This window comes from Lasiodiplodia theobromae (genome assembly GCF_012971845.1).
Source record: "Lasiodiplodia theobromae strain AM2As chromosome Unknown scaffold_78, whole genome shotgun sequence".
NCBI classification, from domain to species: domain Eukaryota; kingdom Fungi; phylum Ascomycota; class Dothideomycetes; order Botryosphaeriales; family Botryosphaeriaceae; genus Lasiodiplodia; species Lasiodiplodia theobromae.
In genome coordinates this window covers 23,004-46,206 of record NW_023336561.1, presented here as the reverse complement: position 1 = coordinate 46,206, position 23,203 = coordinate 23,004, and the positions used below count along the sequence as shown (strand labels likewise).

Sequence of the window (23,203 nt, the reverse complement as noted above, 5' to 3'; positions counted from 1 at the left end):
TCCGCCGCCTGAGCGCGGGTCCGCACGTGGCCACCCGCCGCTTACTCCCGCCCAATCCATCCACGACGCTTGCTCCTCCCTGCCGCGCTTGCTGCACGCGTGCCATCTCTGGCACATCTACGGCGGGAGCCAGGCTTTGCGCTGAGTGAGACGAGCCCGATCGCTCCTCGCGTGAGGCGCTATGCAAGGAACCCACTGGCTTACCGATGCTCAATTCGGCCATTGCTTCTGGCTTTAAGCTATCTGCTATGTACCTACACTGCCCCATTCCGCCATAATCTTATAGGTACAAGCTTGCCGCATTGCAGATGTCTCGCTTGATCAGCTCTTGACACGTCTGCATCTTTGTGTAAAGCGTCGGGTCGCCAATGATGCGCGCCGCGTTCTTGACTTCTCTGCACGTCTCATCTAGGCGCGTGATTACACGCACAATGGTGCCCTCCATGACGTCCGTCAGGTCTGTGATGCGGTTGAAGGACATACCGCGCGCCCACTCGTACACCACCTCAACCATGCCAAAACGCGGCCGGCTAACGAAGTCGTTCGAATCCTCAGAAGAAAGGATGACTTGGTGCAGCGTCTGAATGTGGTTGACCTTCTCCGAGATCTCGATGATCTTGGCTTGACCTTGCTCTAGTCTCGGCGTTAGCGTAGGCGCCACGTCCGTCTTTTCTTGGAAGACGAAGGCAGATAGCAGCGCTGCGATCTCCTCTGGTTCAAAATCAGCGAGTACATTCTCCAGAACCAGCTCCGTGAGGACTAGTTCGTCGGCAGAGTGGATCTAGGACGTGTAATTAGCTCAGAATTTGAAGTCGCTTTGACGCCGGGTGGAGGTACCTCGCAAGCTACTTTGCCCTTCAACTCGACTCTTGACTTTTCATCAATGAAACCGAGGTCCTTCAGCACTGAGATTCGTTGCTCGTAGTCTGGAAGGAGCTGCAAGTTCTGATCTGACATAAGCTGACGCAGTTGCGCAATGTTCTCCTTGATAAGCCACTCATCGTGCGCCATGGCAAACTGTAAGAAAAGTCGGTCAGAGGGCGTCAATCGCCATTGCAGAACAGGGCAGAAAAGTTGGGGCTGACTCACGTGCTGTAGGAACTTGGGACATTTCAAGCACTTTCGCCCTTGGGCAAGCCCAGCCTGCTTGTTGCGTTCGTCGAGAAGACCTCTATATGTCATGTCCTTGATGAACTTCGACAAGTTTATCTCGTCCCAGTCTTCGAAGCTCCAGGATTCACACAGAGGTTGGAGCTGATCACTCGCTAGCTTAAGTGCTTCTGGATCACCCTTCAGCACGTCGGCTAGTTCAATCTGGGGCGAATGTTAACGCTACCTTTCCTGTTTTTTATGGAGCGAATGAAGTTGGTGCAGTGGTAGGGCTGATTTACCTTGATGTGTGCGACTGTGATGCTTTCTACATCGCTCAGAGGGACCGATGCTGCCTTGAGCCTCATGTCGGACGCATTGCGCGGCAGCGGCGCGAAGAACTTCGTAAACTCTGAAAGGTACGGAAGCAGGTCGCTTGGCTGACGCTTCGCGTTCGCACTAATCTCGAGTACCTGCACCGTTGGCTCATGGCCCTTGCTGATGCCATCTCTCAGGAGCATGCCAGCGGTGCGAATGCCGTCCTTGCGACGAGTCTTTAGTCCTCCATCCATGTCAAAGGTTTCGCTTTACTCACCTTCTTGTAGACTACCAGACGCCTAGCGTCGAATAAGCGTTTTCCAACAGGGGTGGCGAGCAGCGCGAGGTGAAGCTCATTGGTCAAGCGCTGATATTTCATGCAAGCCTCGTGGCAAAGCTCGAGGTCAACGTCGCAGATCTCACATGGCTCTCGCTTGATTTTTTCGAGGTCTGCTTCAGACAGCTTGACGGCCTTCTCGTGTTCGGGGAGAAGAGCTTGTGTGGCGTTCTCGCTGAAACTCCGCTTGATCATCTCTTCTATCTTCAGCGCCTCTACTCTCAGAAGGTTTAGTATCATGTTGTATGTAAGCCTAAATTGTGAGCGGAGCTTTGTTGGATCGCCGAGAATCATCTGTCGCAAACGAGCAGCCGGGGGTGCTTCTTCGGCACCTGGTGCGACAATGATGACAGAGCCAACGGCATCGAGTCCTCTACGGCCTGCCCGACCGGCCATCTGGGTATACTCTCCCGGCAGAAGGTCTCGGAATTGGCGGCCATCATGCTTTCGGAATCCGGAGAAGACCACCGTCCTAGTGGGAAGGTTGAGACCCATGGCAAAGGTTTCTGTGGCGAACAGGATTTTGACCAGTGTCTTGGCAAAGAGTATCTCTACCACTTCCTTGACAATGGGCAGCATGCCACCATGGTGGACAGCGATCCCTCGGCTCAGCAGCTCGCGGAGCCTCCGAATCTGCGGGAGTACTCTGTCCTCTGGTTTAAGGCGGGCAATAGACTTCTCGATGACCATGTGAATGGCGCTTTTCTCGGAAGCGGTGCAGAAGTCCAAGTTTGCAAGCGCATCCGCATTTTCCTCGCAACGTTTCTTCGAGAAGACAAAGATACAGGCCGGCAGCAGGTTCTCTTTGCGCAAGTGCTGGACGAGATGGACCCAGATGTTCCTGTCCTGCGCAGCAGTTGTCCTCCCACCGCCACGCCCAGTACGAGCAATGTTGCCCCGCCCGCGTTGTGCTGGTGCACCGCCTCTTCCGCGCTGTTGGGCGCCTCCCCGTTGTTGGGCGCCTCCTCTCTGTTGAGCACCGCCCCTGCCGCCGCGCTGGTCTTGTCCACGCCCTCTATGATTGGCCCCGCCTCGCGATGCATTAGACTCCTCAGGCTTGGCTGCCTTGACCTTGTCCTTGCCCGACAGGATGTCATTGGCATCTTTCCATCCCTTTTCAATGAAGTGCTTGTCCGCGTCCACAATCTTGTGCATAACTTTGTTGGACCACAAGTAGTGCTCCAGCGGCACGGGACGCTTCGGTGTTGAGATAACGTAGATGTTCTTCTTCTTGGTTCTGCCTACCCAAGACGCAAATTCGTACGTGTTCGGGACTGTCGCAGAGAGGAGAATGAGAGTAACGTGCTCCGGTAGCATGATGATGACTTCTTCCCACACCACGCCACGCTCAAGGTCGTTGACATAGTGCACCTCGTCGAAGATGACGAATTCGACATCTCGGATAAGGTCTGCTCCTCGGTATAGCATGCTTCGAAGAATCTCAGTTGTCATAATCAGGCAGCTGGCCTCGGGGCGGATCTGGACGTCTCCTGTGAGAATTCCAACGTCCTCGAATTCATTTCTGAAATCTCTGAACTTCTGGTTGCTGAGAGCCTTGATCGGAGACGTGTATATTGCCTTTGTCATGTGCTTAGCTGCAAGTGCGATGGCATACTCGGCTACCACCGTTTTGCCAGCTGAAGTATGAGCTGCAACGAAGACTGAATCTCCATTCTCAAGATGATACACGGCTTCTTTCTGGAAAGTATCCAGTTCGAATGGCCATTCTCGTGCCATGTCGGGTACGAGCTCCCTAAAGTTGGGAATGTCCCGATTGACATCAACCATGTGAGCCCACTCTTTAGCAGCCCTCCGTGTGCTCGCGAGCGTAAGGGTTCCGCGTGGAGCAAGTGCAGGAAATTCAACGGGCAGAAGGGAATCAATATCATCATCATTCTCATCCTCCTCATCACCAGAGTCGCCCGTGGACGGCTGAGCACCGTCGATATCTTCGGTGGGAATACCATCCACTGACCCAACGGGGGCAGGCTCTTCCCCCAGGGCATTCTCAACCTCCTCGGCACTCTGCTCATCGGTGCTTGCCTTCTTCTTGAAATCCAACCCTCGAGCGAATCCCGGCGGGACTTCGAGGAGGCCACCTTCCACGCCAAAATTTATGACGCGGTCCAGTCCACCGAGCTTCTTGGTCCTTTCTGTTTGCTGGGCTTGCAAGAACTCGTCTTCCGCCGCCGCTACGGCTTCCACGCCGTCAAGGCCGCCGGGTGCAAATGGAAAGAAGCCGGCAGCACCACGGACGAAGTCGGCTCTGTTGGCGGGTTTCCTGAGGAGGGATGTCGAGTTCTTAGCTGTAGCGCTGTTTGCAGGAACAGTAATCTCTTTATAGCCGGTTACACGGCCCTCTAAGCCTTCGCGAGTGAAGCGGATAATGGTGCGCGTCTGCGTAGGAGCAAGCTCGAAAAGGTCGGCATAGTTGATTGGCGCATCCCATCTCTGCTGCAACTCATTGAGCCATTGAGCGTTGAATGCAGTAGAAGGGGTGAGGAACTCTTTCTCTAGTTCTTGCTTCAACTCGTCCTTGGTTTGCCGCGTGCGTTTGCGTGGTCGTTGCTCCTCCAGGATCGAGTCAATCCAGTCAGGATCGCTCGCCGTAACAGAGTCGGCCGCAAGGCTGACGCGTTCGAAGGCCTGGGTTAGGCCCTCCATGTTGCTATGCGTGGAACGCGAAGAAGCCGTGCGGTGGTGAGTTGGTGCCGGGCGGCGTGGGCTTGGACGCGTCGTGGTCACGGTGTCTGGCAAACGCTGCTGCCAGCATGACGCATGCGCAGCTGCGGCTCCTTCTCGCTTGCGCGAGTCGCTCCCGCATGTCGATAGGGCCACCACGAATCATGAGACACAAAACACACTGCCGTGTCGCGGTCGGAAAAGCTTTAGCGCCCGGCACGATAACTCGCCCGCTATAGACGAAGGCGCGCCTTAGTGCAGCGGCTCTTGAACGTGGTACAATCCTTCAACTTCCGACCGGGTGACCAACACGGGCCGAGAGTGCGCCTGGCCCGCGCGGAAGGCGGCGTGTGCACAGTGATTGCGCCAGTATGCTGCTTCCAGACGGAAGATAGCCCGATCGGCAGGCACACACACAAGCCACGTTCCCTAAAATAAAAATTGACGACACACAAGGCGTTCTTCACATTCTTCACGGTTAAAGTTCAGCCACCTGCTGCCGTGCATTTCGCTAAGTGCCAGCGTATCGGTGGCCATACCGCTTCGTTCACCGCCGCGCAATCTCTTGACAGGATATCCCGTTCTCCCACTTCCGAAATGACCCCTAACGCCTCGCTATGCATGCGATGAAACAGCCTCGGCAGCTACCAATCCTCTAGCCCCTCCATGGCCTCCATCTCATCTGCGAACTCATCATCCTTGTTTTCCTCCCGAGGTGATTTGCGATAATCTGATGCTGGTCCCGGTCCCGATCTGCTCATGGGTGCGCTCCCCGGCGCTCCGTTCATTTCTTCTGCAAATAGAGCATCCAGTTCGTCTTCGTCGGGTTCATCGGCTCTCTGACTCGAAGTTGCGGGCATCGCCGTAGGGGCAGGGACGTCCTCCGTCAGCAGGGCATCCAACTCATCGTCGTCAGGTTCCCCAGCGAACTGGCTTGGCGCGGCATCCGTGTGTGTGGTTTGTGCTTCCATCGCCTGATGTTGCTCACCGTCACTCCGCGGCTCTGTCTCCTGATGCTCGTCATCCGCACGGGTCATGCCCGTGTCTTCAGCCTCCTGTTCTCCTTCTTGAAGCCCCGTCTCCATCTCCTCCGATCGCTTGGGTTTTCCCTCGTTGATCCACTCCCTCCGCATAATTTGCATCCGTTTCTTATGTCCGAGTTTCTCAGTGATGGCCAGTCCGTCCGCAAACTTTGCCCTCGGGTAGAGGTCATCGAGCCACAGCTGGTACATGTTCAGGAGACGCGCAACATCCGAAAACTGGGGTGAAGGGTTAGCGAGCTCTGCTCATTCCGGAGAAATTGTCTGACCTCGTGGCCTTTTCCTTTGAACCTGAGTTTTTCCTTGGAGATCCTGCGCAATCTCGGAATACCGGCTGCAGAAAGCAGGCTGCGTGCCTCATCAGCGAGGGTTCTGCTTCACGCGAAATTCGCACGGGACTGACCGGGCTTCGTCAAGTTTCGCAATCGGTTGCCTCTTCTTTGCGACCGTGACTTCTTCGTCAATGCCCAGAGTCGTCGTGTTCTGTTTGCTCGCTTGTCCTGAGTGATCGCCGCTGGGTCGGCTGGTGTCTATCTCGTTGAAGATGTCATCCATGGATGCGTCATAATTGAACAGGTCGTCGAGATCATCATTTGCTGCCGAGCCGGGGCGGGGTTGTGCTGCGGGCGACGTCATGTTGGGTGATAATTCGTGACTTGGGAAGCTGCTCGACGCGAATGGGAGTGTATGAAGGCGGCAAAGCTGTTATCAGTCTCGCAAGTGGTCTTGCAAGCGGGCGTACATGTGTTGGAACGCAGACGCGCCGAGCGAAACGCGTCTCTCTACTGGGAGACGCGTCGGGCTCGCTTAAGGAGCGGCTAGCGCAAAGCGCCGATTGACCAACCTTGATTGAAGATGCCTGGCGGCAAACCCTACCTACCGGCCAACCTCGGAACCTTGTGACAACCGCGTGCACTCCACCAACAGTGCAATATTCTGCGCTCGCCATCTAGCTACTGGATCCAGTTTAGCGGTGCTTTCCGCAGCCGCGTGGTTCATCCCATCCCTGTCCGGCTCCGAAGGCCGCTTCGCCTCACAACGTCACCTCGTGACAGACGAGCGTGCTGCGGGGCCAGCAACACCATCACGTTGACGCCGACCATTACGACATACCTGCCGCCATCCTCTGCAACATGGCGTTTCCTGCTGTAGACTCAGTCGAGGCCGTGACCCGGCGGTTCAAGGAGCTCCTTGAGAAGGCTCGAAAGGTCAAGCCCAGCGATTCTATCGAGCCGCAGATCTCCGCCACCGATCTACTGGACGGCGAATCGCTGCTCTTGAGTGAAAATATCCAGAATCAGGTGTCTCACAACACCGTTGCAGAAATTGCCGCAAAGAATCTCTTGCACCACCTCGTGGTACGCGTCTATCTGATGCATTTTGCTTGCTACCAACGGCGAAACTGACCGAGCCACAGGCGACCACCACCATCGATGATCCTTCGTTTGTCCAAGTCTGGAATCTCCTTGACGTAGTCTTGACATGCAGCGAGCGCAGTACGTCCCTGTCCAAATCCACTTTTTCTGAACGCTAACCTGACGCTGTCAAAGACCAGTGTGACGGCTTGCTCATATTCTATCTTGCTGAAGAGCTGCTTGACAGTCAGAGCATTGATGGATGCAGGCGGGTTTTCGACTACCTCGAATCTCGGAGGGAACGCCTAGTAGCCGTAAGTACACCCCAATAGTCTCATCGTGAAACCGGTCTTATATGCCTCATTCAGGGTGACTTTCTCCAAAACTCAGGCGCCAGCAAGCGTATAGTCGTGCTACGATTCTGCAACGAATTGCTCCGGCGGCTGTCTCGTGCGGAGGACGCAGTGTTCTGCGGACGCGTCTTCATTTTCCTGTTTCAGACATTCCCTCTTGGCGACAAGAGCTCGGTCAACTCACGCGGCGAGTTTCACGTCGAAAATGCAACGGTGTTCGACGAACCCGCATCTTCCAAGGACGAAAAGTCCGATGGGATGGAATTAGATCCCGACTCAAAGCAGGAAGTTCCATCAATTACGACTGAGAGCGCACCTACGGATGATGATGCCAAGGCGGAACAGAAGAAGGATAGCCGAGTACTGGACACCGATCCGCTGTATCCCATCTTCTGGACCTTGCAACAAGCTTTCTCCAATCCGCCGAAGCTGTTCTCGGACGAGTACCTTACTGAATTCAAGAATGGGATCGAACATACCATTGCCAAATTCAAGGATGTCCCGAAAGTCATGCCGACGAAGAAACAGGATAAGAGCGACGACAAGGAAGGGCCTAAAAACGAAAGCAAGCCCGAGGGCAGGGCGGAGAGAAGAGACGAGAGTGCTGGTGTCGAAGATGGCCGAGGGGTAAAGCGAAAGCACGACGACGCCGAGGAGGAGTTCGCAAGCCCCTATAACCCAAAATACCTAACGAGCCGAGACCTGTTCGAGCTAGAGGTTTGTGCTGTGCCGAAATTCAAATTGGCGAAATTGCTAACCGACTACTCAGCTGAGCGATTTGGCATTCCAGAGGCACATCCTGGTGCAGGCGCTGGTCCTCCTTGATTTCCTACTATCATTGACAGAGAAGTCGAAGGAGAAGACCCAAAAATGGTTGTCGGCCGTGAACAATCCGAATCGAGCTGTTCAATACACTTACACTCTAAGTGCTGCAGATGTAAGTAGATCTTAGTTTGCGCATCCCGAGCACAGGGATCCGATCTGGCGCTCTGACGCAAGGCATAGGCCGAATGGGCATCAAAGACCAGGACAGCGATCACGACTTATCTCCAGCTTCTCCCGGACGGCAAATTCTATTACCGGATGGTGGACACGGTCCTCTCTCGCGACAAAAACTGGGTCCGTTGGAAGATGGAGAGCTGTCCACCAATCGCACAGCCGCCTGTTTCTCCCAGCGAGTTCCAGGAGGCCAAGACAGGAGCACAGCGTGCGTGCACGAACAAGCGGCTCAAGTCGGCCGCGCTGGGGTCGTTGAACCTGTCATTTCTCTCTGATGCGGCGGCGAGCAGTGGGCTGCAGGGGCTGAAGGAGTCGTCCAGGTACGCTGTGCGGGCAAGGGAAGCATTCGGAGCGTAGCTAACCAAATGCAGGTACACTATCCCCACGGCCGAATCGCTGCACAGGGGAATACAGGAGGACGAATTAGATTTGGAGATGGCCATGACGGACGAGGATAAGCACAGGTTGCAGGAGGCTAAAGCAAGCAAAACGTGGAGGGCGCTCCGCATTGCATCCAAGGACAGGCTAAGCTTATTCGACAAGATCGACGACGGCAGGCAGCTCCAGGCGCTGTTCGAGCCCGAAGGCGGCGACGACGCGGGCAAAGACGAGCGGACGGCGACCGAGACGGCGGAGGGCAAGGTTGACGGGTCCGTGGCGGAAGCGGCATCGCAGGTGCAGATGCAGGAGGAACAACGGGCCGAGCAGCAAGGCAGTCAAGTGACAACACGGTGAGGTAGAAACAAGGCCAAGAGCGCTGGCGATCGCCTCAGGCATGCAGGCACGGCGGCGCATTCTGCCGAAATGATGCTCATAGAACGTCGATCCCGGGTGGTGAGCGATACGGACTGCGATCTTATGACATGGGGGCGACGCTATGACAGCCCGGGTTTGCGCAAGAGACGAGATTGCTGGGCCAGTCGGTGGTGTCGTTTGCACCAGCGCGTTGGTGTCTCAGCCCAGTGCGCAGCGCTGCTAGAAAGAGATCGTGGCGCCGCGGCCGTCTGGGGCGATCCACGCCGCTGCTTGCCAACGGTGCGTGCGGGCAGCGGCTGTGATACGTTTTGCGACCGCCACCTGCACACGCGGACGCGGACGAGAGCGAGTTGGAGGTTGGGGGGGCCAGAGGGCCGGCGGTCCTGGCTTGGCGGCAGGCGGCGTCTGGCGTCTGGCGGCGGGCAGGCAGCGCGCCCCCGACGGGCAGCGAGCTCACCGCGCGCGTGCGTTGCAGCTGGCATGTGGTCTGCGTACGGCAGCGGTGGCCACGCGCAACGGCGGCACGGCTGGTACAATGCATGCTGCCGACGCCGCCGCCGCTCCTCCAGCCCCTAGGCCCTGCGGCCGTTACTGCTCTGCTGCTGCTGCTGCTGCCGCCTCGCTGATTACGGGCGCGGCGCTGCGTCAGCGGGGCGCCCGGCACTGTTCGTCTGCACGTCTCCGAGCATGAAACATGCCCGCGTTTTTCTGAATCACTACTCCTCCACCACAAGCGAGCCGACCCTGGAGCACATCAAACCGCCGCGCCACGGGCGACTGAACCCTAGAATAATTTCCGTCGGCGGAGAAGAGGCTCCTTCATTTCCATCCTGCCGCCGGCGAGTCGCCAGCGCGCCGGATCAGGCGAGGCTGCTCGTTCGCTCGGCCCGCGTCGCCCTGCGCGAGCTCGCTGCTGTCCACGCTGTCCCCGTCCCGCTTCAGCAACACGCCCGTCCGCCGCGAAACCACCACTGTCTCCCAGGCCTGGCCGTTGGCCTTTCAATGCCCGCCGCCCGGGCCGGGGGAGCCGGGGCGCACGACCAGGCACCCGCCCAGGTACAGGCCCAGACACACGCGCACCAGCCCTCCGCAACGCTCGCCGCCGTGTCGCCGGCTCTCGCGCGTAGGTCGAGCAGAACGCGCCCCCAGACGCCTCCGCCGGCCCCGGGGCGCCTGCCGCCATGCTCTGCTCGCCCCTGTCCTGTGGCGACAGCGCGGCGCCGCCAAGTCAGTGCCCGCAGCGCGCCCTCGTCGACTGCTCTAAGCGCGAGATGACGCTCGTGTCCACCGGGCGCGAGTAGGCCCGCTCGTCGACGTCCGCCCACGCTGGCGGCCTGCGTCTGGAGAGTCGGCTCGCCGCGCGGTGGCCGTGGCGGCCCGGGAGTGCCCTAAACGCGAGATCTCTACGTCGAGATCTGTGAGCCGCTAGTACATGATGTACCGGCGGCGACGGCAAGTCTAGCCTGGCGTGGCATGCTCGCTCCAGTCAACGATCGTGCGTGCGCATCAGCCGGGGGGCGGGCGGCCAGCCCAGGTCGGCAATCGAGCTCTCCACCGCACACGCAGATGAGGAGGCGGACATTCATGCAGCGCGAGGCTTCAGGGCTGATGCACGTTTTTCTTGTTCCTGACGCAATCTCCCTCGCGCGCTGCCGGTGCTGGCGACCCGCCCTGACTAGAGGCGTGTACCGAGGGCGGGCCCGAATCAGGCAGGCCAGGAACAGCCGCCCGGATCATGGATGCTTCCCAGCTGGAGCTGCCATGCCCGCCGGCCAGAGACCCCGCAACAAGCGTTGCCGAGCCCTGCCTCACCGCGGCGGGTCCTCGAGGCTCCCGAGCTCGCTCAGGCCAATGAGCCTGCCGCTCCGTCCAGGCCTGCGCTGCACGCCACGGATCACCTGTGCTCTTCGGCGCAACCCGTCTGGCTCCCTGTCCGTCCTGGAGCGAGCCGTGTAGTCGGTCCCTCCTGCTCGTCGACGGCGAGATGCTTGGCCTCCCGTTTGTTCCAAAAGCCTAGCATTCGCGGGTCCGCTGATGCGTCACCTCTCTTTTCCCCTAGGAGTTCGTCCCGAGGTACCGCTCTGCGTGCGCCCAACTTTTTTACCAAGCTGCCTGCTGACGGTCTTCCAGTGATGCCCTGCGCCGTGTAACCTCAGCTTCTTGCTCTTTCGCTTGTTGCTTTCGTTTTTTGCCCTGTTGTTGGCGCGAGCCCGTCCGATCGTTGCTTCGCTTTTCGATTCTTCACGCCCTCGATTTACCCGGCCTCCACGCCCACCTGCCGTTTGTTCTGGTATGGCCTCGCCCTCCTTGCCGCGTTGGCTAAGCGCTGATGTATCCTCGTGCCTGTCAGACTCTGCCTGTGTGGACCCTGGCCCAGCCGCCGTGCGCCGCGCCATTTACCATCGCAGATATCTAGTCGCCGCCAATACGCCTTTGCACGCCCACTGCCGGGGCAGAGCTACGTCAAACTCAATCCTCCACCGGCCTGTCAACTTGACACCGTTGCCGCGAAGGCCTTGACCGCGCTGCGTGCTGCTTGCAGGGAAGCTCGCTTCATCTTGCCCGCCGAAACGGAAATCGGGCCCTCCACCCCCAAGCAGACGCCAGCGGAGTAATCCCACAAACCACAGGCCCGCCGCGCCGAGGACGCCCGCCGTGCAAAGGAAGGTATCCGTCTCGAGCTGTGCTGGCCGCGTTGAAGTTGCACCAACGCCCGCAGCAAAAGTCGTCTTTCCAGAAGCGTACCCCGCATTGGGTTATCTTTTCTTGCTTTTCGCCTGCAAAGCCCAGGTCTCTGCAAAGGCTTGCAACAGCGCACGCCTCGGGGCACACTGCACGAAACCTGCGACTTGCAAGGGTCGCTCAGGACGCCTGTAGCCGCTCCCGCCTGCCATCCTTGCTCGCTGGTCATTCGATCTCGAGCACCCCGGCATCCTGCATCGAGACAGCTTGTACGTAGCCCGTTCTTTGTTTGGCCCTCCCAAGCTGCCTTGACTGACCGCAAGCTTCCGCGTCCAGCCACGTTCAAGCTCAATTTCCATACGTCTTCTCCAGTCCGAGTCCCAGTCACGATCTGCCAATGGTTGACGGAATCCCTTCCGTTCCGCTCTCACCACCCAGCTCGCCGCGAATGTCTGCGTACACCGCGACTCACGCTGAGTCTGAGTGGCACAGCCAAAGGACGAAACCAGGAGACGCCAACGACGGGACCATGGGCCTGCACTATTCCGAGGTATCTGGACTTTCTCTTGACACTCCAAAGCGCCCGCCGCTGCGCACTCACAAGAGCTTTCCCTACATGTTGAGCCAGCCACACCATTCCGCCACCCAGCAATCCGCTGCTTCCGACCACCCCATTGCATCTCCGCAGCCTCAGAGAGAGCGCATCACCATCAGCAATCTGGAGGAGTCGCCGCAGAGGTCTTTGCCGAATGTGACTTATGGTGGCTCGGCCCCCGCCAGCCCAGTTTCGAGGCTGACACCTCCCTCTCCGGAGGGTGAAAAGGACCAAAGAGAGGGCGATAATGACGCAGCCCTCTCCGCAAGCGCTGATGAAGGCGACGACTCCAAGCCGATGACTGCAGCAGAGCTGCGGGCACAGAAACGAAAGATGAAGAGGTTCAGGTAGGTCTCTGTGGAAAGCCGCACGCCCGGCGGCGGCGGGAGCGGTAGTCTTATCTTCTACACCACTGAACTTGTGCTGATCATCTTCCCACCAGGCTTACGCACAACCAAACTCGATTCTTGATGAGCGAGTTTGCCAGACAGGCGCATCCGGACGCTGCGCACCGGGAGCGCCTGGCCAGAGAGATTCCCGGATTGAGCCCACGCCAGGTGCAAGTGTGGTTCCAGAACAGGTAGAGGCACCGATGATTATTTGAAATGGCTCCGAAAGGTTGCTGATTACGACGGGTTCTGCAGGAGAGCTAAGCTCAAGCGTTTGACGAGCGATGATCGCGAGCGTATGATGAGGTCAAGAGCCCTTCCCGATGATTTCGATATGACCCAGGCACTACATTCTCCTTTCGGTACGGCCGGTCATGGTGTTGGAACACCCATGGCTTCGCCTGCCACGAACTTTTCACCCAGCTTTCCCGAAGGCAACATGGTTCGGCCTTTGAGCTTGGATAGCATTCGTCGTTACCCTGAGGGACCACAGATGTCGCCAGCTGGTGTTCCCCCACCGTTCGGGGGCTATTCGTTCACTCCTCCGCAGTCTGCCACAGACACCTCCTCTCCAGTCTCGGCAACCGGTGAGCCGAACCCTTTCGCTTATTCGCAATCCATGGAGGGCAGCCCACGCCGACCGAATCCTTTCGTTGGCGCAGTTCCTTCACCTGCACCCTTTCCGCAGTACTCCCAGGTTCCGCGGCTGCAGTTGCATGATCGTGTGGCCCGTACCAGGGCTGAATCTCTTTGCTCTCCGTTGAGAACGAGCATGTCATACAGCAACGACGGCACACTCAGCCAGTCGAACATTCAGCCGAGCCAGAGTGTTGAGAACACTAGCATGGGCGAACAGCGCATGCCGAACCTCCCAAGCACCAGTCTGCCAGGATCAAGCGTTCCGTACGGCTTGGGCTATTCTTGTGAGTAGAAATTGAGTCGGTGACCGGATAGCAATTATTGACAACTGTTAGACTCGCACATTCCCGGTTTCCAGTCGGGGGCACAACAGCGCATGCGTTCTTTTTCCAGCAGTGTGCCTCGCCGCATTGAACTGTCCCAGCACAGCGCTCACTATCAAGCCAGCCGAACCCCTGGCTCATCAAATCCACAGTCTGCCACTTTCCCTAACTATCAAGGCTCTCCGCTTTCTACGCCAGGCGCGTACAACCAGTCGCCTCTGATGAGCGCGCCACACAACGTCACCACGTTCAGTCACTCTCCGAGCTACAACGGTCCATACGGTCAGGCTCAAGGCGGTCAGAGCGATCAATACCAACCGGCGCCTGTCTTCAGCGAAGTTGAGGGCTCCAACCAGCAAACCGAAAGCAGTGGATCGGGTGTGCAATTGCCGCCCCAATATTAAAGGGGCCTTGAGGCTCTTTTCCCATTAACGTGGCCATCACACAACACAGCCACGAAGCGAATACGCATATTGCAAAACAAAGGTCCTAAGAACGATCTGGGACAGCATGGATCAGACGTACGAATTTCTTTGGCGAATCTGTTGACTACACCCAGCACCACTGCTGGTCAAAGGTCAAGAACGGGTCGTCTTCAAAATATATGGATTCGAGGAACGAATTTCCTTGGCCCTCTATCATCGAGACTACACTCTGTTGAGTCTCACACAGTTTCGATGTTTCCACAAAAGCAATTTCTGGAGGACTTCTTACCCGCGGAGATCTCGGCGAGGTAGAAGGTTTGTTTGGTTATGAAAACCTAACTCTTCCCCTACAAGACACCTTTACCTTCATACAGATAGCAGGCGAACAGACATACCTGCTCATTGGGACGGCATGCTTCTACATGCATTCCCTCTTGTTACATCTTTTCTTTGAATTTCGAGTTCTCAAATTTACTCAGGCTGCAGTTTTGCTCTTTCTATTTTTATTTTCTTTCAGCACTTTTCCTGCGCCTTGTACCAAGATTCAAAACTTTAGTCTGTGTTACTCTTACTCTTTCTTTTTCTTTTCTTTTTGGTTCCGAGGAATCTGCCTATTTCTCCAATTCTCTTCTTTTCGTGTGTGTGTGGCAACACTATCCTTATTGTAATGGCGCGGTGCGTCACACGAAGGCGCCGCCTTCGAAATTCCTTTTTCGGATTGAATTCTCGTGTTTTCGAACTGCGTTTGATTTCTGGGTGTTTTGTAGGGAGGCTGGACTGGATCTCCATTTCTTTTGGGTTGCGAATTTCCTTTGTAGCTACAAGCTGTATAACTCAATAGTGTCTTAACACAGATCACTGTTGTCGAAATGCACATCGGCAAACTATTCTTTTGGCATAAGTGACTATCCCCACCCCTGCTCGTTACCGGAATTGAATCCCTATGAAAGACTGGACATACTGTGGCTCCATCAACGGCGTGCCACCCTTAGCTCGACATTGGATTTCCACTCATCACGCCCTCTCAGACACCCTCAACCGGGTGTGCATGAACCAAAAATCTTGGATTATGCAGCTTGAATTTGGATACTCAGGAGTCTAGACCTTCGTGGTCTGTTGCTTCATGGCAGAGGAAGGAGAGATTAGTAACTGGAGCATATTCGAAATCGTGAAACCTGTTCAGGGGCGGAGGCAGGACGGTGGTTGTGCCTCAAACACCTCTACATGAGTGATTTTCACCTTCAACCAACCAAAAAACCAGAGTGTGATGAGGAGGAACCCGGCCGTAAGCTCAACAAGATTGAGTCTAAGGGTGGCGACGTGCATAGCTAGTGGAGCAGGCTTTGAAAAGGGGATCCTGAACTTTGCCTCAACCCTTGGCATCAAGCAGATCATCAAGGGTAGAAATCAAACGTGATTCTCCACAAGCTCAGACAAGGTCCGACACCCAGGATCAGGCGGTGACCCCCGGCGGGTGTATCTATCTGAGGGGGCTAACTCTTGCCAGTGAATAAGCGTGTGGCGCTGCGTCAGCTAAATTCAGGCACGGGCGGCAAGTGACAAGGCTGTCTAGGGCTGTAGATCTTAGCGAACTAGTAGGGCTGGTGTTAATTGACCAGCTTGAAGAACTATTCAGTAGGGCCATTTACTTGTTTTGGAGGGCACGTCGGGGGCGTGTCCGTCGCCGCTGTTCGAGAAGGTGCGTGGAAGACTGCGGCTGAACACCGCCCACCAGTTAGAAATCACGTCGCGCACAAGCAGGCAAACTTCCAGAAACTACCAAGTCAAACAACAACCAGGTCTCGAAAAGACCAGTAGACGGCCGAATCCAACCACTATGCCGTCATTTCAACTCGGCAATGCCGCTAGGCGTCAAAATTGCCAGCTGGTCCGGCAACCTTGAATCCACTTCGGCGGCAGCGCCGTTGTCTTGCAACCGGTCGTTAGCCGCAGGCGTAGTCGTTGCACGGCGGCCTCGCCAAGACTTTGACATGACTAGTGCACATGCCTTGCAACCTCAGTGAGTGGTGACGAGGCCTCGTCAATCAGGCATCAAGACGCGAAGGGCAGCTCCTGATATCGACAGGGCGCCTTGCCTATAGGACGATTACTTGCATCTTGCGACCGGGCTGGCTTTCCGTGGGCCCTGATATGCGGGCCTCGCTATCACATTCCGCAACGCCCACGCTCGACGACATTATCCGCCGGAGAAGCGGGAAGGGCAACTGAGGAGCCCTTCTGCCGACAGCAGCATCGCAAAGCGCTGGAATTTGTGGCAAGCTGGCAGGACGTACATGGAAGCCGCTCGAGGGAGGGGCAGCTCCGGCTGGGCCCGACCTGCCATCTGGAGAGGGGTCGCCCTGCCGTTGTGGGGGAATGGCGAAGTACTGGCCGGCATTCCGCGCGAGGTCCTGGATGACTTCCGCTGACGACAAACAAAACTAATGATAGAAGAGGAACCCCGCTGAACCTGCGCCTACACTCGCTGTTGTTCCGATACCAAAATACGACGTGAGTCACGGAAGTATAACGTTGTGGATGCCTTGGAAAGGACCGTTCATCATACAACTTTCCGGAGTCTTGGCGTCATGACTGCTTTGCTGGCCCGGGGCTTAGTTACTTGCGCGTCGCGCTGCTGTGACTCACGAGCGTCATCGTGGCTGGCGGCGTTGCGCGACAGGAATTCTCACGAGGGAAGATGGGGCAGAGGTCCGACGGAGATAGCGCAGGAAGGCCGCCGAAGCCCAAGCTCCTTCTCAGTGGCCCGTTCGAGTTAGTGGCCAACGGTGGCGATGGTTGGGGGACCACAGGGCGAACCGCACCAAGGGCGTGACGGAACGCATTGGGCTCGCTGCGGAGACGGCAGCTCGATTGCGACGGTTGAGCGACGGATTGGCCGGGTGATGCTCGACGGGAGCATGGCAGAAGCAACAAACTTGGTGGTGGGCAAGCTTTGTTTCGCTTGGCCGCCCGCCGCCGGTCGCCGCCGTCAGGCGAGAGAGGGCCGCTGGCCGGCGCACTGACGGCCTCGAAAAGCCCACACCGCGCGCGCGCTCGCGACTGTACGCGCTGGAGGCGGCGAGCTGCGCTGCTGGCGCGGCCGATGCTGCGGCTGGACCGCCGCGCAGAGGATTGGATGCGTGCCGGCAAGGCTGAGGGCTGACGCGCCAGTAATGCGTGCTGTGCAACGCGCGCTGGGCCGTATCCTTGGGGCGAGTGCTGTGCGCGCGATGATGTAGCACGCCCGGGGCGCATCGATTGGCAGGCAGCACCCGTGACGCCCGCCGTGCGCTGTGCGCTGCGCGGAGGGGCGCGGGCTGGGCGGTGCAGCTGGCCCACGTCTGATTCAGCGCGGTTTGTGTGCGGTGGAAATTGGCTGGCTGCGCGCTGGCGGGTGGTGTTGGGCGACGGAGACGGCCCCTGTGGTTTGTGCCAAGCCCGATCAAAAAACTTCCCAGTGCCTCGCCCAGCGCACACCCTTTCATCATCATCCATCAACCAACACCTCCCACCCGAGAAAAGCCGGCCCCTCTGCGCAAGCAGTCCACGGCCGCATCTGACAGTTTCGCAGAGTCTCCTCTGGAACTTGTCTGCCCCGTCATCCGACGCGAGCACCCGCCCACGACACCTTCACCGGTCGTCGTGTCTTCCGAGCCGCAGGTGTGCACCGACGACACCTCGCCCTTCACTTCGCCTGTGCTGGTTTTTGTCGAGCGTTTCCTTTTCCCGCCCGCCTCTCCGCTCCGAGCGACCTCTCGTAATACCCGGCCGTCGAGTTTGACATTCGCGCGCCATCGTCCGAGTCCTCTTCCCGTCGCCTCCGCTTAATCGCACTCGTCCGCTCGCCCGCCTCAACCCTCCAGCAAACGGATAAATGAGCAGCTCTAGCCCCGCGACGAACCCCACGACGAACGCCGCGCAGACCGCCAACGCCGCTTCCAACCAATCCACCGGAACGACGTCGCCCTCTGTCGCTGGCGCCGCTCAGCCCGCCGCCAAGTCGTACGCCAGTGCTGCGACAAAGAAGTCCGCTTCGCCTCCCGCGATCGCTTCTAGCACTCCCCAGGTGGCGGTGGGCTCTGCACAGCATGGAAAGACGGGCTCTGTGAACGGCAAAAGTCAGATCCAGCCCGCCGTTCCGGCCGTCGGTCCCGCGCCGATCGCCAATGGAGCTCCTGCCCACGGACGCAAGCCTTCTTCCATGACCATCAGCGCCGCCGGCACCTCTGGCCCCATGGCCAACGGCTCAAACAACCGCCCCAATATCAGCTTCGGTTCTATGAACGCAGGCGGCTCGCCTGCCATCGCGAACAGCGTTCCCCAGGCGCCGCAAAACAGCACACCTAACCCGCGTATCACCTCCCCGGCCACCTCGCCTTCACCGATCCCGCAGCCGCCGGCGAGTGGCGGACGCCCGCCTGCTAGTCTGCAGGGCCAAGGCAACAGCTTGAGCTTCGGCTCCATGGGCGGCGAAAATGGTGGCCAATCGGTACGCTCACCTCACTTCACTTGTGTTACTTTGTCAAAGCCCGCTTGTTCATTTTCATCACTTGCATTCACCTCTCTCGCTCTCCTGCCCAGCAGTGCAATGTGTTATGACCCCATGCTGTTGTTCATTCACACTAACGGATTTCAATGCTTTTGATAGGGCCGCCCCGTTTCCATGCCCCCACAAGGCCCACCGCCCATGCCGCAAGCTCAACACTTGCGCCGCGAGTCTTCGCAATCTGCACACAGCGATATGAGCAACCCAGCCATGAACCGCAACTTCGTGCCCCAGGCAGGTCGCGGCAGAGGGTACAATGGAGGATACAACGCGCCCTCTCCGGGCCCACAGTTCCGCCAACCCCTCAACCAAATGCGCGGTCCTATGCCGGGTCAGTTCCAGGGTCAGGGTGGTCCCATGGGTTCACCCTACCGCCAGAACCGCAGCCCGGCTATGACTCCGGCCACGATGCACCAGCAGGCACAATTTGCCAACCAACCGCAAATGCCGCACGCCGGGTACCCTGGATACCCGCATCAGTTCCAGCCAAATGTAAACAGCAAATCTCCTACCCCTGTCAACGCTCCCGGGCAAGTCGAAACTTCAACGACTAGCCGCCAAAAGTCGCACCTTGTTTCAAAATCAGCCTCTCCACCACTCTCAGCTGTTTCTTCGGCTGATCTCCAACACACGTTCAACACCCAACTTTCTTCTATTCCAAATATTGCGCCAAAAAGCGGCGGTTTCGAAGACTTTCTAACAGAACTCAAGGCCCAGGGCTTCTACGGGATGCAGCCTCAGCATCTTGATCCGACTCAGTTCAATCCTTACTACCAACCCGCTCCCTACATGCATGCCACCATGCCCTACCAGACTGGTGCTCCTCCGAGCCCTCGCCCCATGAACCACGCGCCCCATGCCGCGCAGCCGTTCATTCCAGGTCAGTATGGCGCGCCTCATGCGCAGAGCATGTCGCGCACAAACTCGCAGGTTTCCGAACGCCCCCCTTCTACCATGGCAAACCCTCAGACGCCGTCGATGGCTGCCGCTAGCCACGTCTCACACACCCCTACCCAGAGCTCTAGCAGCCCCGCACCTTCTTCTTCGAACTTTACGATACCCGCGAGGACTAAGAGCAAGGGAATCGTCATCAAGAACCCTGATGGTGAGGTCGTGACATTTGAGAAGAAGTCTTCTTCGCCGGCTCCCGGGCCTTCTAAATCCCCTATTGTCGTTTCTTCCACTCCTACCCCTCCTCCACGTGCTCCTAGCGCCAACTCTCAGCATGGCCGGACAGATAGCACTACACAGAAGACCGCCGAGGAGAAGAAGGCGGAATTCCAGGAGCAGTTCCAGAAGCAGCTTGCTGAGGAGAGACGCAGGAAGGAGGAAGAGGAGAGGCTGACCAAGGAGAAGAAGGAGAAAGAAGAGAAGGAGGCGGCAGAAGCACAAGCAGCCAAGGATAAGGCCGAAGCCGAGGAGAAGGCGGCGAAGGAGCGTGAAGCTGCCGAAGCCGCTGCGAAGGAAGAGGCTGAGAAGAAGGCCAAGGAAGAGGCCGAGAAGAAGGCCAAGGAGGAGGAAGAGAAGAAGGCCAAGGAGGCTGAAGAAGAAGCCGCCAAGAAGGCCAAGGAAGAAGAGGCAGAGCGCCTTCGCAAGGAGGAGGACGAGCGCCTCGAACGCGAAATTGCCGAGATGGAGGCCGCTGAGCGCGAGGAAGAAGAGCGCGAAAAGGCCTTCCAAGAAAAGAGGAAGCGCGACAAGGAGGAAGCTGAGGCTAAGGCCGCAGAGGCTGCTGCCAAGGCTGATGAGGAGATGAAGCGCCTCGAACGTGAGGCAGAAGAGCGCGAGCTCGCGAAGGAGCGCGGCGAGAAGAAGGAGCAGTCCGAGGAGGACAAGGCCGAGGCTGCTAAGCTGTTTGCTTCGCTCAAGAAGCCGACGTTTGGACCTGGTGCCGCTGCTGCGGAAGCCGAGCCCGCTGCTTCAGACGCCATGCCCCCGCCTGCGCAGCCCGCTTCGAAGGCGGCTGCTGCTAAGCCCAAGCCTGCTGCTCTTAAACTTGAGACCCGTAAGCCTGTTGAGCCTCCGGCGCCCACTCCTGGTATGCAGTCCCTCAAGTCTGCCCGCTTCCTGAGAGTGCAAAACGACGACCTCAGATATCCCGAGGGCATCAAGTCGCCAAACCCTGCACTCAACCAGGGCCGCGGTGGCAAGGGCTTCAAGTACGACAAAGACTTCTTGCTGCAGTTCCAGGAGGTCTTCAAGGAGAAGCCTTCTGTTGATTGGGACAACAGGGTCAGGGAGACCGTCGGCGACGGCGGCGATTCTGCCCGCCCTGGATCTGCTCGCACTCCTTCGAATCTGGGCAGCCGCGGCTCTCGCACCATGCCACTTGTCGGAGGATCTATTGGCAACTTCGCACTGAACTCCCGCACCTTGCCTCCTGGCACCACTTCCAAGCAGCGCTTCGAGATCTCCAATTCCTTGACTTCTCGTAGTTCCTCCGCCAACCCTATGGCAAGCTTTAGTGCTCGCCCGGGCAGTTTCCCCATGGCCCCAGGTATTGGCGGTCGTTCCGCATCGTCTTATGCTCCTGCCGCTGGCAACTCATCTCGCTCTGGCAGCGGTCGCAAGAACCAGAGCCGTCGTGGCAACGCCTCGAAGAGGGATGAGGAGAAGAACATGCCCCTTACCGCCGGCGTTGAGGTTGCGCCCCTGGTTAAGTCGACTACTGGCTGGGTTCCGACGAGTCTCACGCAGCCTGCTCAGCCCGCCGTCGCCGCTGGCAACCTTACTCCGGACGTTGTGCAAAGAAAGGTCAAGGCGGCCCTCAACAAGATGACTCCCGAGAAGTTCGACAGAATTGCGGATCAGATCCTCGAGATCGCCAAGCAGTCCGAGAACGAGACCGATGGCAGGACGCTGCGCCAAGTCATCCAGCTCACCTTCGAGAAGGCTTGCGACGAGGCTCACTGGGCCTCGATGTACGCTAAGTTCTGTAAGCGCATGCTTGAGACCATGTCTCCGGCCATCAAGGACGAGAAGGTGCGCGACAAGAACGACAATCCCGTCGTCGGTGGCAACCTTTTCCGCAAGTACCTGCTCAACCGCTGTCAAGAAGACTTCGAGCGGGGTTGGGAGGCCAACCTGCCTATGAAGAAGGAAGGCGAGAGCGAGGAAGCGGCCATGCTCAGCGACGAGTACTACGTTGCTGCTGCTGCGAAGAGACGTGGTCTTGGTCTCATTCAGTTCATTGGTGAGCTCTACAAGCTTGGCATGCTCACTGTCCGCATCATGCACGAGTGTGTCATGAGACTGCTAAACTTCGAGGGTGTCCCCGACGAGTCCAACATCGAGTCTTTGGTCAAGCTACTTAGAACCGTCGGTGCCACCATGGAGACTAGCGAGGCTGGTGCCCAGATGATCCGCGCCTACTTTGAGCGCATCGAAAAGGTCAAGGACTTGCCCGCTCTTCCCAGCCGTATGCACTTCATGCTGCTTGATCTTGTCGATTTGAAGAGGTCTGGCTGGAAGTCGAAGGACGACGCCAAGGGCCCCAAGACCATCCAGGAGATTCACGAGGAGGCTCTTGCTGCTCAGCAGCAAGCCGAGCTCGAGAAGGCACGCAACCCGCCTCGTGGTGGACGTCCGCCTCTCGGCCGTGGCGATGCCCGCTCCTTTTCTGGCGGTGGCATGATGCCCCCTCCGGACTACAAGCACAACACTCTCGGCATGGACGACCTCAGGAAGCTGTCCAAGAACGCCTCTGGTCGCACTTCGAGTTCTGGTCCTGGCACTTTCGGACCTTCCTCGCTGTTCGCCGGTCGTAGCGGCAGCGGCCGCAGGAACCTCGGCCCTGGCGGTGGTTTGAACAGAACCGGCGACGACTCTGGCAACTCTTCCCGCACCGGAACCCCGCCTGTTAAGGAGAAAGAGACCCAGCCTACGCATACGAACTCGTTCAGGTAAGATTCTTTGACTACTCTTTTACATACAGAAAAACTAACTTTGTTGCAGTGCGCTAGCAGCTCTTGAGGGTGGAGATGACGGCGGCCACGAGGCTGCCTCTCCCGAGCCAAGCAAGGTCCAGCCAGCCACGACCGGCGGCGAGAAGAAGGAAGGTGCCGGGGCACCGGCGACCGAGTCATAGATTCCTTTCACATCCTACGGCATCCGCTTTCCACGACCGTGGCTCTTCCTCTTCGGATCTTCTCGGTTCGACCGTTTTCTACATCAGTTGCATAGACTTCGGCTTGCTTGCGCATCTGAACGGGCTGCATTTTCGCATGGGTCTCTTCGTGGGCTGTCTTAAGACAAAAGTTCTTCTCCATTTCTTCGGGTTTCGGGCAGGGTTTGGGCAAAAAGAAAGGGCTGTCGTGTTTTCTCCAATTCCCATTGCTTCTCTGCTTTTCTCTCGCGCGATGAACGTTCATGTATGGCGGGGACATTACCCCACGGCGTTGACGGCATTTTCCTTTTCCCTAATGATTTCTTTTGCGAGTATGATCAGCGGAAAGAGAGGTTGGAGGACCCTTTTCGTTGCTAGCCGGTCAAACAGACATCCTCGATTGGCATCTTACCCTGGGATATGGACTCGTGGCTTCGCTCGCTTTTTTGGTTCGGCTGTCAATATTGCTAGGTATTGTGCGGCCCGGGCTGTCTAAGCCAGCTTTGCGTCGGGTCGGTTTCTTTCGTGGCCTTCGCGTCAAGCGTTGCTTGCTCGGGAACAACAAGGCTT

At 57.8% G+C, this 23,203-nt stretch overlaps 5 protein-coding genes across 5 annotated transcripts; 3 read left to right on the top strand and 2 right to left on the bottom strand.

The window, feature by feature from the left end:
• Window positions 1–280: 280 nt before the first annotated feature.
• LTHEOB_12853 (Helicase) lies at window positions 281–4,408 on the bottom strand (the record flags this gene model as incomplete). The annotated part of the gene is made up of 5 exons (XM_035509766.1): window positions 281–781; window positions 838–1,017; window positions 1,090–1,314; window positions 1,392–1,631; window positions 1,685–4,408. The coding sequence occupies 5 exons, from the start codon at window positions 4,406–4,408 to the stop codon at window positions 281–283; spliced, it is 3,870 nt and encodes a 1,289-aa protein (XP_035363777.1).
• Window positions 4,409–5,070: 662 nt separating this feature from the next.
• Window positions 5,071–6,102, bottom strand: LTHEOB_12852 (Replication fork protection component Swi3; the record flags this gene model as incomplete). Its single annotated transcript, XM_035509765.1, has 3 exons — window positions 5,071–5,685; window positions 5,736–5,814; window positions 5,870–6,102. The coding sequence occupies 3 exons, from the start codon at window positions 6,100–6,102 to the stop codon at window positions 5,071–5,073; spliced, it is 927 nt and encodes a 308-aa protein (XP_035363776.1).
• Window positions 6,103–6,599: 497 nt separating this feature from the next.
• On the top strand, window positions 6,600–8,908 carry LTHEOB_12851 (THO complex subunit THOC1; the record flags this gene model as incomplete). Its single annotated transcript, XM_035509764.1, has 7 exons — window positions 6,600–6,824; window positions 6,884–6,962; window positions 7,017–7,135; window positions 7,190–7,891; window positions 7,944–8,111; window positions 8,180–8,493; window positions 8,545–8,908. 7 exons carry the CDS (start codon window positions 6,600–6,602, stop codon window positions 8,906–8,908), a joined length of 1,971 nt encoding a protein of 656 aa, XP_035363775.1.
• A 3,151-nt stretch (window positions 8,909–12,059) lies between these two features.
• Window positions 12,060–12,790, top strand: LTHEOB_12850 (Homeobox domain-containing protein; the record flags this gene model as incomplete). The annotated part of the gene is made up of 2 exons (XM_035509763.1): window positions 12,060–12,553; window positions 12,649–12,790. The coding sequence occupies 2 exons, from the start codon at window positions 12,060–12,062 to the stop codon at window positions 12,788–12,790; spliced, it is 636 nt and encodes a 211-aa protein (XP_035363774.1).
• A 5,066-nt stretch (window positions 12,791–17,856) lies between these two features.
• LTHEOB_12849 (Eukaryotic translation initiation factor subunit EIF) lies at window positions 17,857–22,615 on the top strand (the record flags this gene model as incomplete). Its single annotated transcript, XM_035509761.1, has 4 exons — window positions 17,857–18,471; window positions 18,631–19,101; window positions 19,240–22,430; window positions 22,483–22,615. 4 exons carry the CDS (start codon window positions 17,857–17,859, stop codon window positions 22,613–22,615), a joined length of 4,410 nt encoding a protein of 1,469 aa, XP_035363773.1.
• Between the last annotated feature and the right edge of the window lie 588 nt (window positions 22,616–23,203).